The 14,684-nt window shown below is 51.2% G+C and overlaps 1 protein-coding gene across 2 annotated transcripts in view; it reads left to right on the forward strand.

The window, feature by feature from the left end:
- The window catches only part of LOC144728398 (coiled-coil domain-containing protein 150-like), a 23,521-nt gene continuing 8,837 nt past the window's right edge, over positions 1-14,684 (forward strand). The window contains exons 1-18 of one of the 2 annotated variants that reach the window (XM_078607802.1): positions 1-88; positions 2,240-2,425; positions 3,130-3,338; positions 3,942-4,099; positions 5,007-5,075; positions 6,070-6,186; positions 6,561-6,690; positions 6,811-6,854; positions 7,069-7,161; positions 7,525-7,632; positions 8,340-8,464; positions 9,050-9,227; positions 9,644-9,679; positions 11,058-11,150; positions 12,043-12,126; positions 12,847-12,954; positions 13,504-13,566; positions 13,775-13,903. In XM_078607802.1, the coding sequence (XP_078463928.1) occupies positions 33-88; positions 2,240-2,425; positions 3,130-3,338; positions 3,942-4,099; positions 5,007-5,075; positions 6,070-6,186; positions 6,561-6,690; positions 6,811-6,854; positions 7,069-7,161; positions 7,525-7,632; positions 8,340-8,464; positions 9,050-9,227; positions 9,644-9,679; positions 11,058-11,150; positions 12,043-12,126; positions 12,847-12,954; positions 13,504-13,566; positions 13,775-13,903 (1,986 nt within the window). In that variant the 5' untranslated portion in view covers positions 1-32. Of the gene's footprint in view, positions 187-2,239; positions 2,426-3,129; positions 3,339-3,941; positions 4,100-5,006; positions 5,076-6,069; positions 6,187-6,560; positions 6,691-6,810; positions 6,855-7,068; positions 7,162-7,524; positions 7,633-8,339; positions 8,465-9,049; positions 9,228-9,643; positions 9,680-11,057; positions 11,151-12,042; positions 12,127-12,846; positions 12,955-13,503; positions 13,567-13,774; positions 13,904-14,684 lie in introns of both variants that reach the window. The other variant, XM_078607804.1, reaches the window with a different exon arrangement.

Below are 14,684 nucleotides of genomic sequence, written 5' to 3' on the forward strand. Positions count from 1 at the left end.
GCGCTCCGCGGGATTCTCGGTAGCGGCTGTCTATGCGCTTTCGTTCAAACATTTCTGGGCGTCGGGAGGAAAAAACTAAAATAGAATTGTAAGTTCAATTGTAATAATAATAATGTTAACATTTATAATTGTTATGCAACGATAAGCACGGTTCGCGGGCTTTATAAAGCGAGGCCTGCTGCTCGGGTGAGTTGTAGTAACAGCCTCGTCTCAGTGATTCACTTGTAGCCGATGCGTTGGCTTTGCGTCACCGGGGAGACAAAGGCGGTCGGGCGTGGTGCTGGCCACCCACTCATCCCCTCCTTCGTGTGCCGTGCCGGCCTTCGTAAGTGCTGCTGCTCGCTAACAGCACTTGCCCCTGCGTTCTGTTTAAGTTATACTACGTCGCTGTGAGCGTGTGTGCACTTTGAGGAGCGGTGGCGCAGCGGTTAGCGCGTCGCGCAGCGAAACCGTGCGGGCGGAGTTCCATTCCAACACTCGGTGACGATTATCTAAACCGGCCGTGGCTTGGGTCGACTCGGCCTCAAATGGGGCACGTGATACGGTGCGTCAAACATCGTCACCGGGGAGACAAAGGCGGCCGGGCGTGGTTGCTGCCCACCCACAAACCCCCCTCGTGTGCCGTGCCGGCCTTCTTTGTGTTGAGGGTGATCGGCTTGTGAATGTGGAGTTGTCCACCACTGAATTGTGGTGGACGTCGTGTTGTTTGAGGGTTCGTGGTGGTGGGGGGGGGGCTGCTTGACCATACTTCGGTGCCGGGTGGTGATAGAGCGGCGCATTAAAGGGCCGTCCATAAATGACGTCACGCACCTAGTGGGGGGGGGGGGGGTCAGACATTTGTGACGATTCTAGATTTGAAGTTTTCGTGACTGCAAGGATCAATACTCTGTTTTTTTCGGTAAAGTCACGTGATTTAATTTAGTTAAATCAGTGATTTAATTTAGTTGACTTTACCGAAAAAAACTAAGTATTTGTGACGAGGGGGGGGGGAGAAATGTGACGTCACATCAAAATGCTACTTAATTAAATAGACTTTTTAATACATGTTTTCTCCTACAACATCAGAGTGCAGCGCCACGTTAAATACGCACTACAATGACAATAGTTTAAAGCGATTTGAAGCATGTTTTATTTTGGGGGGGGGCAGAGCTTTGTGACGTCATATTTGAGGGGGGGGTCTGACTTTTTGTGACGCCGTGTGACGAGGGGGGGGGGGTCAGAAATCGTCCAAAATCGCGTGACGTCATTTATGGACGGCCCCATAGACACGGGGGGGCATAGAAATACAGTACCGTATAACCATGGACATATCTGCACTACCATCACATATCTGTCAACCCATACGGTGTACAGCCGTTTCAATACGGACAACAACAAAATAATGTTTGTGTCTGTTTGTGTTTCTCCCTTGTGATGGGACTTTGTAGGATAAACGTTGAGATGTATAAAGGACACGGGGTGGCCAGTAAGGTGTGAATTGGTCAGTAATAAGATGAGCCACTGATAATAGGTTGACAGATATGTAGTGGTGAGTGTAGTAGTTGTCAGTGTAGTGATGAGTGTACTAGTGGCGAGTGTCTATTTGTGTTTCTGCCTTGTGATGGGACTTTGTGGGATGGATGTTGAGATGTATAAGGGGCACGGCGTGATCAATGGGAATTTGTCAGTAATAAGGTGAGGTACTGATAAGGGGTTGACAGATATGCCATCATCTGCTGACACCGTAGGGGCCCGCTGCAGCCTATAGCACCTGTCACGCGTGGTGGTCGCCCATCCGAGCAGTGACCAGGCTCGTCCCAGGCTTGGCTTCCGATGTCTACAGACGATATCGGGCGATTTGATCATCATCGGGCTCATTCATTTAGCTCCGACAATGTTAATTCGAACGGAATGGTCTGACCCTGCCATCGGAATATGGAATTCGTTTTCAGCAGCAATCGAGACGCTTAATTCACAAGTGGCTGTCCTATGGATGGTCTTGGCCCTGTCGTGAGAATGTCGAATTTCCACGGCTGGCTCGTTGCCGTCGACAAAGACGGAACATCGCCCCGTTGCTTGTTGGAACGACTTTCTAAGTTTCAATCGTGATTATAACCGTGGGTGACCTAACCGGTAATTTCTATGTCTCGGGTGGGCCACACATCTGTGCTTGGGACATTCCAAGAGTTTTGGGAGGGTCAGATGTGGCCTGTGGGCCGCCAGTCACAAGAACGCCGTTCTACATTTTAATATCATTCAGCGTTGACAGCAGCATGGCCGTCCGCACGGGTGGGCCTCTCCCGGCGGGCCCCATGGAGGCCACGGCCCCCGAGGCCTGCGAGCTGCTGTCACGCCGACTGCGCATCGCCGAGGAGGAGACGGAGGCCCTGGTCCGTGACCTGGATGCGCTGGGCCTGGGGCGGCACCCGAAGGGCCACGCCGATGGGTACGTAGGGCCGTGGTGGTGAGATGTTAAATCCCTCGCCTGGTGTGCAGTTGGTCGTGGGTTCGATCCCGACCCTGATGCCTGCTGCTGTATATTTGGAGTTTGCGTGTCTCTCCCCGCGGTCGTGTAGATTTTTCTCCGGGTCCTACGGTTGTTCTCACCGCATTTATCAATATCACGCGTTTGGAGCATTTGGCTGCTATAAATTTGTGGCCAGGTTGCTGAAGAAAATGCTAAGCAGTGGGCCTTACCTGGTTAAAAAAAAATAGTTTAGTTTATAGTCTTGCCTTTGGTGGACTGTCGACCACGTCTTGGGAGATCACATTTGTAAATGACGAGTAAAAACCCCACAATAACAATAATAGTGAAGGCCGTTAAAAAAACATTAATTTAAACTAACACAACTGTGTAAAGAGCACACAGCCTCTGCGCTGATCTCATTGCCTTGGCCAAAAAAGCCTATCCATTCGTTTTTGAAGTTTTGTGCAACCCTTAAATCAGTTTGGACGATTTTCTGCAGGGCAAGTCCCTAATAGCAACGCATCTTTACACCAAAATTTCGTGTCCATTGAATCACGTCGACGCCACTTTACGGATGGACAGAGCTAATTCATTAGCCCTTTCAACCTTTAATTGTAAACCGTCAATCGTACGTTTAATTGCATTGATCTGAAATGATTGACAAGGAGCGCCGCCCTCCCCAGCTCGACGGCCGACAGCATCGCACAACCGCCGACGCCGCTGCCTCCCTTGCGCGTGTCGCGAGCGCTTGCGCCAGGCGCGTCGGACATGCTGTGGCGCAACTACGAGGCGCTGGTGCAGCGCGTGTGCCGCGCCGAGAGCGCCCTGCACACGCTGAGGCTCACCGCGCTGCGCCTGCAGGCCGAGAGGGAGCTGGCGCCGCCGGACGCGGGTGGGTTGCCGGCTTGCGCCCTGGTGCTCTCTGAATTGTCAGGTGACCGTTTTGTGAACTAGGGGAGCGGTGGAGCGATAGTTTGTGCCTTCTCCTGGGTTTTTCCCCAGATCGACTCGGCCTTAAAATCAGTACCTGGTGCCAGCATGTAAACATCGGGACCCGGGAGGCAAAGGTGGCCAGACATGGTGTTCTGTGCCGTGTTGGTTTTTGCTGACACTTGCACAAACGATCCAGGAAGGCTACGCAGGATGTTTTTTGCATACGTGGATATGTGTGCAAGTGCCTGTGTGTGTGTGCGTGTGTTTGAGCGCCTGCATTTGTTTTCTATGTATGTGTGTGCATGTGTGCCGTTTATTTTTGTGTGAGTGCAAACTTATACAAGTTCCTTTGAGTATGTATGTGTCCTTACATACGGTTAGTCGTGCTGGCCACCCACCCCATCGCGTCCCGTGCCGGCCTTCACAGGTGCTCACTATCAGAAATTGCCCCAACAGTCTGATAAGGTTACACGGGAGGTGGGGGGGTGGAATCTTTGTCATGCTCACGTGCTTGCGCACACACCTGCACGTGTGCATGCATGTCTGGCGGGCGTCACGCCAGACGACGAGGCGTCATCGCTGCGCGAAGAGGTGTCGGGCCTGCAGCATGAGGTGGCGCGTCTCAGGCATCGGCTGGCCGACGCTGTGCACCAGCTGGAGGCGTCCGCGGATGAGAAGGCCCGACTGTCCGCCGCCCTCGAGGTCGCCACGGCCACCAAGGTGTGATGGCGATCCTTCGCGGCTTCAGCGTAGGGATGGTGGAACCCATGGTCCTTGGGCTGGATGCGGCCCACTACTCCGTTTCATAGGGTCCGTGGCTACATGAGGCCTGCCACTTTGAAACAGCCCGCAAACAAAATGTTTCCTTCACTGCGGGAATAATAGTTGTACTAATCGGGCACTAGAGGGGCTCCCTCGGGTGGGGGGCGGCGGGGGGGGCACATTAACTCTCGTAAAGTTGTGCTTCTGTTAAGGACTTAAGCTATAGATAGCTGGCCAAATTAAACTAAACGTGGAAATTTATAGCAGCCGAATACTCTTAAACGCATGTTTCAAGGGGTTTCTCATAACTTGGGAGACCAAACCCAGGACTGGAAATGAGAAGGAAGCACACGCCCCCTCTCCCGATGACGTCAGGCTTTTGTGACATCATCTCACGACGTCACGCACCGTGCAATGTCTCATCAGTGGCATAGCTAGGATATTTTGCGCCCGGGGACGAACTATAAAATTGGCGCCCCTCCCCCCCCCCGTTTAATCACATACCAAAATGTAATTACATTACATGCAGGCTGTGTGTGGCGGGATATATAAACTTTTAGGTCGAGGTGTAGATTTGTGCAGTAGTTTCAGGCTGCCGCGCCCGCCGCAATAAGTTCTAATGTAACGTTGTAAGCCTCATTTTGGCGCCCCTTTACCTTGGCGCCCGGGGACATATGTACCCCCCTGCCCCCCCCTAGCTACGCCTCTGTGTCTCATTGTGTGGCTTGATCCGTAACTTTATCACGGGCAGTTTAAATTCCTCCAAGGACAAAAGGGCGTGCTGGGAAGCATTCCAGAATGTACTCTCATGCGTGGTTTATCCTGAGCGTGTTCACATGTTTGCGATGATGTTGTTTGTTTTCAGAGTGACGTCGCGATCGCCGCCGAGGAGATGAGACACAAGACGACCCGCATGAACAATCGCGTGAACGAGGTGAGTCTGCGTCCGCACGGGAAATGAATTCACGTTGGCACTTATTCATCAATCGATTTAAAGTAACGCACGCATTCAATTAATGTATGCGTGTATGCGATAATCCATTATGATCGATTACAATCGATTATTTCCCATGAATGGAAAAACTTTTTCAAGTGATGCAACAGATAATCGATTCCGAGGAGGGCTGATTAACATATCTTGAGTAGAATCGCCATGCTGTACATCATATGCGTCATGTTTACCAATCGTCAGGCAAGCGCAGCAATATAATAACTGTGTTTGAGCAAAGAAGGTAGGGAAACGAGGATAGGCACCCACTGATGGGTCGCGAGACCTGGAGTTGGGAAAACTTGACCTTCAAGACCATTCCTTATTAGTTCATAAGAAGTCTTTAAGTGTTTCCTAGTGTGTATTTAATTCCTTTTGATTGTAATAATTGCCATACCTACTCGTTGTTTTTTTCGGTAAAGTCACGTAGGTAAAAAATAAAATAAAATAAATGAAAACAACTAAATTAAATCACGACGTTTCGGGCGCAACACAAGCGTCTGTCATCAGTTTGGAAAGCCATACCCCCAACTTTGTGTTTAAGCATGCTTCGTGTGCACATTTGTATGTATGTGTCGAGTTTTGGTTAGCGTGCTTTTCTACGAACCCGGCAACCCGAGTTAGATTCCCGCTCACGGCCACCACCAGTGACAATTATCTGGACCCAGTCCAGGGCGTCCCCTAGGTCGACTCAGCCTCAAATCAGGACCTAGTGCGGTGTGGAAACATTGCCACTGAGGAGGTGGCCGGGTGTGGTGCTGGACACCCACCCCCTCGTGTGCCGTGCCGGCCTTCGTAGGTGCTCGCAAATAACACTTGCCCCAACAGTTCGTTTAGACTGTACGGGGGATCTTTGTCGTTGTGTACACGTCCGAGTTTGTGTGTGTATGTGCGTGCGTGTGTTGTGCCTGTGTCTGCGTGTCGCTGCCGGGTGGCGTAGCTGCGCGCGGAGCTGTCGCGCGAGGCGAGCCTCAGAGCGACGCTCGAGGAGTCGCACGCCGCGCTGCTGGGTCGCGTGCGCGACGCCGAGCGCATCGTCGACGCCGAGAGGTCGGAGGTCAGTCGCGCCGCGACGCTTATCCTTGCGGGACTGTTGGTGCGCGTGTAGTCACGCGCGTATGGTACGTACGTACTTTGGATGGAAACAATGGCAAGAAGAAGAGGAAGAAGCCAGGCGAAGGAATTGCGGGGACGGGTCACGATCACGCTTACACATACGTATGTACATACGTAGGTACAAGCCGGTGCCAATCGTATGGACAGTTATTTTTTTACGTTGGCTCGCCTAAACTTTCGGTTCACCAGAACACACAGCACATCTAAATGAATAAGATCTATTTGTTGGCGTGGTTGCGTCGAATACTGAGTAAAATTATATACCGTTCATGCTATCGGTGTTCATCTCCCTGCCACCTCCGTTGGCCCGCGCAGGTTGCTCGTCTGCAGGGCGAGTGCTCGTGCGTGCGCCAGGAGGGCCTGGCGGCGGCTGAGCGCGCGCGGCGTGACAGAGAGAGGGCGAGCGAGCTGGAGGGGAGGGCAGCCGACCTCCACAGGCACGCAGGTCGGTCCCTCGACCCGTCACCGTGATTCCGTCGCCGGGCTTCTTCATCGTCTAACTCGGCGTTGTTTCCTCCCTTCGTTTTTCTGTTCGTTCGATGGTTTGTTTCTTCATTTCTCACAGAGGCAAAGGAGTCGATCATTACTCAGATGACGGAGGAGGGGAAGGTCAGTGCCCGTGTGCGCACGCGTCACATTCGAGTCCTGCGTCGGTTAGGGTACCCATGCAATCGGCATTAACCTTGTGGAAAAGACATACATGTCATAAGAAATTCTAAGATTTAACAGATATATTTTTTCCACGCAATTTACCGGTGACTCTCGCAACACCTCGATGAAGCACCTCGCGTACCGCGAACGAACCCGGGTCCTTGCATTGCAGAGGCTGCAGTCGGAGCTGCACGAAGAGAAGAGGGAACGCGGGAAGCTGCAAGCAGAGAATTCCTCCGTCGTGGCCTCTCTGAAGCAGATGCAGGTGAGGGGGTGCCTGCTTGGTATGCGCTGCGAACTGTGCGGGAGGTCATTGGGCCAGTTGTTGTGGAGCGTGCCCAGAATCCAGTATTTTTGTCCTTATCGTTGGTCGATTGCACAGAGGTCGTCTTATCATAGTAGTATTAATAGCCGTCATCATAATAATGATACCCAAGGGAGCCTCAATGAGTTCCAAGAACATTTTAGTCATTTTCAAAATCAGGAATGAATGGGTTTTAATTCACCCTGTCTTACGAGCGGTGCGTTAGTGCCCTTAATTAATCGTATGCCGTCGTTGTTAATTGTAGGTGCACCAATGGCTCTCTGGCTGTGTGTGACCCCATCCCTGCTGCGTTGCCGCTTGCAGGCCGAGAAGCAGGAGCTACAGAGACAGAACACGGCGCTCGCAACGGCCGTTCGGGCCGCGGAGGTCGCAGCCGATGAGGCGCGCGCCACTCACCAGAAGGACCTCCAGGTGAGCAGATCAGCGTCCCGCTTGCTATGCCGCCTACTTAGCGTTGGGCGGTTTTTTTACCCCCCAATTTTGTTCCGATGGTGCTATCGGCTTCGTGTCACGAGATGGAGAATCGGGATCACTGGCAGAGCAGTGCGAACCCCCCCCCCCTCCCCTCTGAGATCTCTTCAAGTCGCCTCTCGTGAGTCCGCACGTATGAGAGTACTGTTCACCGCAAACCGATATTTTAATTCTCAGAGCTGAAATGCAACCGAATTGAGTGAAGAACGAAATGCGACGGGGTGGGTTTTTTTTTGTGTAGTAATAACTGGTGACTGTCCTGAGACCATCGACTTGAGGACCCGGTTTAGAAATCATGGGTGGCTGCAACTGCAGATCCCAAGCCAGGATCTCTCAGCGGAGCGCCAGCTCAGCACTCCTGAGCCACCCTGACCACCATTTGCTGTCGTGCTTCTAGCACGTAGCAATCTCTGCACGCTCCGCCAATTCCACGGCTCTAAGCTTCGCCTTGATGACCTCAGGCTCAGGTCAAATCACGACTTTCATGACCTTCCCTGGTCCGACGTTCGCTGTTGAGAGTTTCCGAAGCGAGCCCCGCGCCCCCCGTGGGAGCGTTCGGTCAACGGTTGCCGATTTTCGGGCTCGTGACGCTGTCGCTTTGTTGTTTGCGGGCTCGTGCCGCTGTCGCTTTGTTTTTGCGCACGCAGGCGGAGAGGGCAGTTCTGACCGAGCGGATCCGGGAGCAGGACGGCGTGCTGGAGGCCGCGCGGGCGAGCGTGAAGGAGCCGCTCGCCTCCGCGCGCCGGGAGATTGCGCGGCTCGACGCTCGGCTGTACGTGCACGCGCACATCCAACACGCGCACAATTGCCACGCACGTACGTGAGGGAATACGGAATTCTTCACACAGTTCGATCCAATACATTTGCCCGACTGGTTGTGCTGGTACCAGTTGTGCTGTACTTGTAGACAGCGAGATTTGGACCTTGCAGCTTCTGCGGTCAGCTGTCCATCAGCCTGGAACTCACTGCCGCTGCATGTTCGAGACATTTAAATAGTTGAGAACTCTTCTTGGTTCTTTCGGTAAAGTCACGTACTTTACCGAAAGAACCAAGAAGATGAATCCCTGCAGTCACGAAAGCTTTAAATCGAAATTTAGTTGAGAACTGTTCAATAGAGCTCACTATGTATGAACATTGCGTGCTTGGCATAACCTAGTTTATAAGAGTTGCGTGTTTATATATGTACCGAATAACTCCTGGCCACCTTGCATACCATAGAAGAACATTGAGAAGACAATGAACCACCTCCACGCCTCCACCCCACCCCCATGCTGTAGTGCGAAGAGTTTAGGCTTACCTGTGTGTCACCAAACGACCCCCCCGCACACCATCATCCCCCCCCCCCCCCCCCGCACAGCACCAGCCTGCAGCACGAACGAGTGGAGCTGGTGCGAGAGCGCGACCTCGCTATCGAGGGCGCCACGTCCCAGAAGGCCGCGCTGGAGGAGGCGGCCGTCCGGCTGCGTCGCGAGCTCGACTCGGCCAATCAGGAGCTGCAGCAGGCGCGGCGCGAGAAGAGGGGCATGTTGCGAGAGGTCGGAGGGCAAGGGTCCGGGAAGCTGAGATGTGATGGCATTTAGCTGAGATGGAATTTTGCTGAGTTGTGGTGGCATTGAGCTGAGATGAGATGTGGCATTTAGCTGATATGTGGTGGCATATACCTGAGATGTGGCATTTAGCTGAGATGAGACGTGGTGGCATTTAGCTGACATATGGTGGCATTTATCAGAGATGACATTTAGCTGAGATGTGGTGACATTTAGCTGAAATGTGGTGGAATTTATCTAAGAAGTGGTGGCATTTAGCTGAGATGTTATTTGATGTGCCGGATTGTGTAAACGTGTTTTTTTGTTTTTATGAAAATCGCAAACAGCCGTGTGTTTAATAATTCGGAGATGAACATGTGATAACTTTCGATATTTTTTATTGAATGTTTTCTCTCCTGTTTCAGATGGAAACAATGAAGAAGCAGCACTCGGAAGACAAGGTATTTTATGTTTCAAAGTCTGCCTCTCTTTGCTTTCCAACGCGTTACTCTACACCTTCTTTCGGTATACAGAGAGGTCACGTGTTCATGCGTGACCAAATTAGTCAGTGTTTTGGGCTTTATGGTGTGAAAACGACGGCCAGAGTTAAATTCCCTGCCACGGCTAACACCTGCCTGAACTAGTTAACACATACAGGCCGTTGCAGTGCAATAAGTTTGACAAACACAGCATGGGAAGGCCTTCATCCAGCAGCAGATTGACAAAGGGTTGTGATTTGTTATTGAGTTTCCAAGCGATCCTATTTAACGTCCTGTTGACATTTCTAGAGTTTCCAGCTGGCTTGTAGAGATTCATCTCCTATCCACTGTGATTTTATCTGTTCATTCTCAGTTCCATTCGGCAAATATATTCCAAGAATCAATTATGCGCTTGTCTTATTTGTATTGTGTCCCACACATATGTTCTGTCTTGTTGCGGCTTGTCCGTGTCATTAGCCTGAAGGTAATATTTACATGCGATGTGCATATAATTAGTAAAAATGACATCCTAAAGAAGAAAAAAATCACATCCATTATTATAAACGTGAATTTTAATTGTGTACGCCGAGAGTAACAACACTGGTCAACAAAAAAAACCATATTTTTCTGGCCTGGACTTTTGCAGCTGTTTTAGACTAATTTCAGGGTGCTGATTCCAAATCTGATCTCAGATTTGCTCTATCACATCATTTTTATGCTATCGGCATACACCATTTTCATTGATTTTACCCGAAATTAACTCTGTCACTTATGATTGCAAGTTGTTGCGAGTCAGTTACTGCTTTAGTGATAAAATATTGTGCTGTATTTTTAGGATAGTGTGTTTATAATATCATTTTATGTCGATATCCACATTTATTTAATATTTTTCTTCTGCAGTTTTTATTGAAAAGCAATATTTGATATCTCAAAAACCTGATGTGATAGACAAACTGATGCCAGATTTAGAATCAGCACCCCAAAATTACATTAAAACCGTTGGAATACTTTATGCCAGAAAAAGTGTGTTGACCAGTGTAATCTAAATTTCGATTTAAAGCTTTCGTGACTGCAGGGATTCATCTTCTTGGTTCTTTCGGTAAAGTCACGTAGAAGGGAAGTAATAAAATAATAAAAATAAAACATAATAAAACAATTGTTTTATTTTTTTATTTTATTGGTTTATTATGTTTTATTTTTATTATTTTATTACTTCCCTTCTACGTGACTTTACCGAAAGAACCAAGAAGACAGTGTAATCTATTTTAAATGGTTAGGTGGTGCCCGTGGTACCAAGAGGATCCGTCGACGTTGCTTGGGTTTCTACATGACCGCCTTTCTGTTTCTTGGCTTTCCCCAGCTGGAGGCCCACTCCCTGGGCGGCGTCCTGCGTGCCGTCGAAGAGGAGGCCGGGCGGCTCGCGGGGAAGCTCGCCGCCTCCGAGCAGCGGCAGGTGACTCTGAGTGGTGCGGGGACGCGGGTGTTGACATCCGGTCGGTCAGGGATTGTTCTTCTTGCTTGTTTGACCTTTTCATTGCGGTGTCGATCCCGACCCCGAACGCCTGCTGTGTATGTGGAGTTTGCGTATCTCTCTCGCCGTGGTCTCGTCGAAACACGCGTTTAGAGCATTTGGCTACGACTAATTTTCATGCGACAAGCCACTTTGTTGCGCTATCATTTGTGGCCAATTTGCTTCTGAAAAAGTGCTATATGGCTAAGTGGGTCATGCCTGGTTAAATAAAAATAGTTTATCACTTAGTTTATACAATGCACATACTCTTGTGTGTGGCTTTGCCAGTGGATGCATGCCTTTGCGTGTATTTGTGTATTCCCACAAATTCGCTGAAACGAGAGGATTTAGTACGGGGAGGATATGGAGCTGATTGGACTTGCCAATGATTGATACCAGTCGTGTCAAGTTCGGCCTCTGTGGAGGAGGCTCGTGAAGGACGCATCTGGGCACTTGGGAAGTAGTCGCCCTCCGATAAGAACAATGGAGGGTGAAAAGAGCGGTACTCACAGCAACGTACAGAGCGTCGGGCAGCTGAAATGCAGCAATTCGGCACAGTGGGGAGCATAGCTGGTGCATCTGCCAGTAGTCTCAGTCAGCCCATAACACCTGTATCTGTCCCGTGACCTGTCAGAGAGCCTTTGTCGCTTCAAGTACATCTAGCCTGGCACAAGCACCATCGTGGCGAGTGGCAGTTGTTGTCGTGTGTGTGGTTGTTAGTCTGTGGCTGTGTGAGCGTGTGCCTGTGCATGTCGGTGCCTGTGTGTATGTGTATGCGTGCCTACGTGTGCACAACATACTATCTTTTGACTTTGTTTTGCCGGATTGTGAGCAGAGTGCCGAGCGGCAGGTGGAGCAGCTGCTCGGCGAGATGACCGAGAGCAAGAATCGACTGGCGTACGAGAAAGGCCAGCTGCAGGTGACCACACGGCCACATTCGCACACATCGCACAGTGGATCGCCGCTCCAACACGCGATCCGCCAACCCCATTCCTCCGACGCCGGGCATGGAACGATTCGCACCCCTCGATTAGACTCAATTTAAAAAAAATTTGGACGTATATTTGAACTTCTTTCGCACCGTACGTAGCCAACCCTGCTAATCGGAGGTGCGGGGGAAGGACAACAAACTAAACTAAAGAAATTCGTTTTAAATCTAGCGACTTCTCGCGGTTGCAGAGATCACATGAACCAATTACATATGTCATACGCACAAATTGAAAAGAATTGCCAGCTAAGGTTGAAAGCATTTATTGCGTTAGCGCTGTCCGTTTCTAATTGGGGTGGAGGGCCATGGTAACTGACATAGAGATGGAGTTGTTGTTAATCGGGACTTATCCTGTTGAAAACTGGACAGTTTGATTAACGGTTTGCTGAAAACTCAGGAGCCACCTCTACTCCCGTCCCTGCTTGCCGCTGCGCACCCTACCAGACCGAGCCGCCATTTGTCCCTCGGGTTCCCAACACGGCCTGCGGTTTATTGGGTTGAGGGGGGGGCACTTTGATGACGACGACTATGATGTTGATGAGGCGGTGAATTAAACGCTTCCGAGGACAGGCGCCTGTTGTGGGAGGAAAGCCGTCCGTAACCCGCGTGCACGCGTGATCCTCCTTGCTCTGATCCCGTTGCTTCCGCCAGACGCGCGTGGAGCAGCTGGAGGCGGAGTTGCTCCGTCTCTCGGCCGAGCGGGCGGATAGCGGCCGCTTGTCGCGACTCAACACCGCTCTGCAGGCCAGGCACGCCGAGGTGAGGCTTCTGTCACCGTGGCGAGATGGTAACTCCATCGCTGGGTATACGGGAGGTCGTGGGTTCGATCCCGACCCTGACGCCTGCTGTATATGTTGAGTTTGCGTGTCTCTCTCTCTCTCCCCGTGGTCACGTGGATTTTTCTCCAATATCACACGTTTAGAGTATTTGGCTGCTTTACATTTCCACGTGATAAGCCACTTCGTTGGGCTATCATTTGTGGCCAGGTCGCTTCTGAAAAAGAGCTACATAGCTTAGTGGGCCTTACCTGGTAAAGTAAAAAATAGTACTGTTGACTTCTCGCAAAGCGGCCACTTGGCTTATTGAATCTAGAGTGACAGTGGGGTGGGTTGACCCCTACTTCATACGGTATTTGAATCGAGCACCCTAACCCACAGCTCTCTAACCACCGGCACGAATAGACGCTCGCCAACCCCAACTTGCGCCCGCCAGTCGGCGCGGAGTGGGGGGGATCCTCGTCTTTGTGTGCACACGCGCGTCTCGATGAAAGTGGCCACTGCGGCTCCCGTTTTTTTTGTCTCTGCGCAGGCGACCTCCGAGTTGAGCTCCTGCAAGGTGACCATTTCGCGGCTGGAAGCGAAGCTCGCCCAGGTGATGCGCTTCGTCGCCGGCATTGCTCCGGGTGATTTGTTCGTGAGGCCAGAACACTTATCTACGCTGGCAGATTGGACTTTTTGCCTGTGGCCAAATCACTCGTCGTACGTCGGTACACCAGGCAGGCTCCGTGCTGCAGCTTTACTCACGTTTCACTGGCTGCCGCCCCCCCATCCCCCCCTCCCGTCTCCACGCCTCGCCACAGCTCGAGTCGTCGCTGGAGACCAAGGAGGAGGAGTTTGCCCTGGCGGTCCGTTCCCGTGACGACGCCCTGCAGGAGAAGCGGAGGATCATGGGCCTCTCCGAGGGGGCGCAGGAGCGGGAGAGGCAGAAGGTCGATCCGCCTGGATTAATCGCGCACAGCGGTCGCCTTCGCACAACCAAGCGATTAACTCCCCACGGCGGCTGACCGTTTGAGACAAGCTCGGGCACTGCGCTTCAGTATCTCACTTGGCTCAAGGGTCACATTTGTTTTGACGACACACACTGATTTAGATTTGAATGGGCCCCGATGTTCCGGAGTGCATGCGAAGTCCGTGTTTGTCAATCCACACTTCGTGGGCCCCCGAAGGATATTTTGAACATTCTTCACCACGCTGGTCGGCGCGTGTTGAAGGTGGTGGGGGGGGGGGGAGTACAGAACAGCAATGGATTGCTCTCCACTGCCCTCTTCTGCCCACAATGTTTATTGCGCAGTGTGTCTGTTGCACATGTTAGTGACCCTTTCAAACACTCTCCAAGCTCAAAGCGGCTCAACTTATCACACTTGACAAGATTGGGCGCATTGCTTTGGATGTGGGCATAGGCTGTGTGGATTAAAGGGCCACATTGAGACCTTGTCTTCTGTATGGGATGAGATGGGGACGAGAGTATGTTTGGTGGCTCGAGGGTTCAGCTTTGAACGGACCACTTGATTCTGCGTTGAATGTTTAAAACAAGGCAGCGTAACAACCTACGGTTGTGTACCAAATGAGATGGCTACGTGCAGACTCGAGCAAACTAAAGACTCTTCGAGTTCTTCACTTCATGAGACAATCATTTTGTTTTGCATGCTCCAATTTAGGCAAGTTCTGGGTATTCTAGATTTGAAGTTTTCATGAATGCAAGGTTCCATA

The sequence above is a fragment of the Lampetra planeri genome, chromosome 28, assembly GCF_965212315.1.
Source record: "Lampetra planeri chromosome 28, kcLamPlan1.2.h2, whole genome shotgun sequence".
Classification (NCBI taxonomy): domain Eukaryota; kingdom Metazoa; phylum Chordata; class Hyperoartia; order Petromyzontiformes; family Petromyzontidae; genus Lampetra; species Lampetra planeri.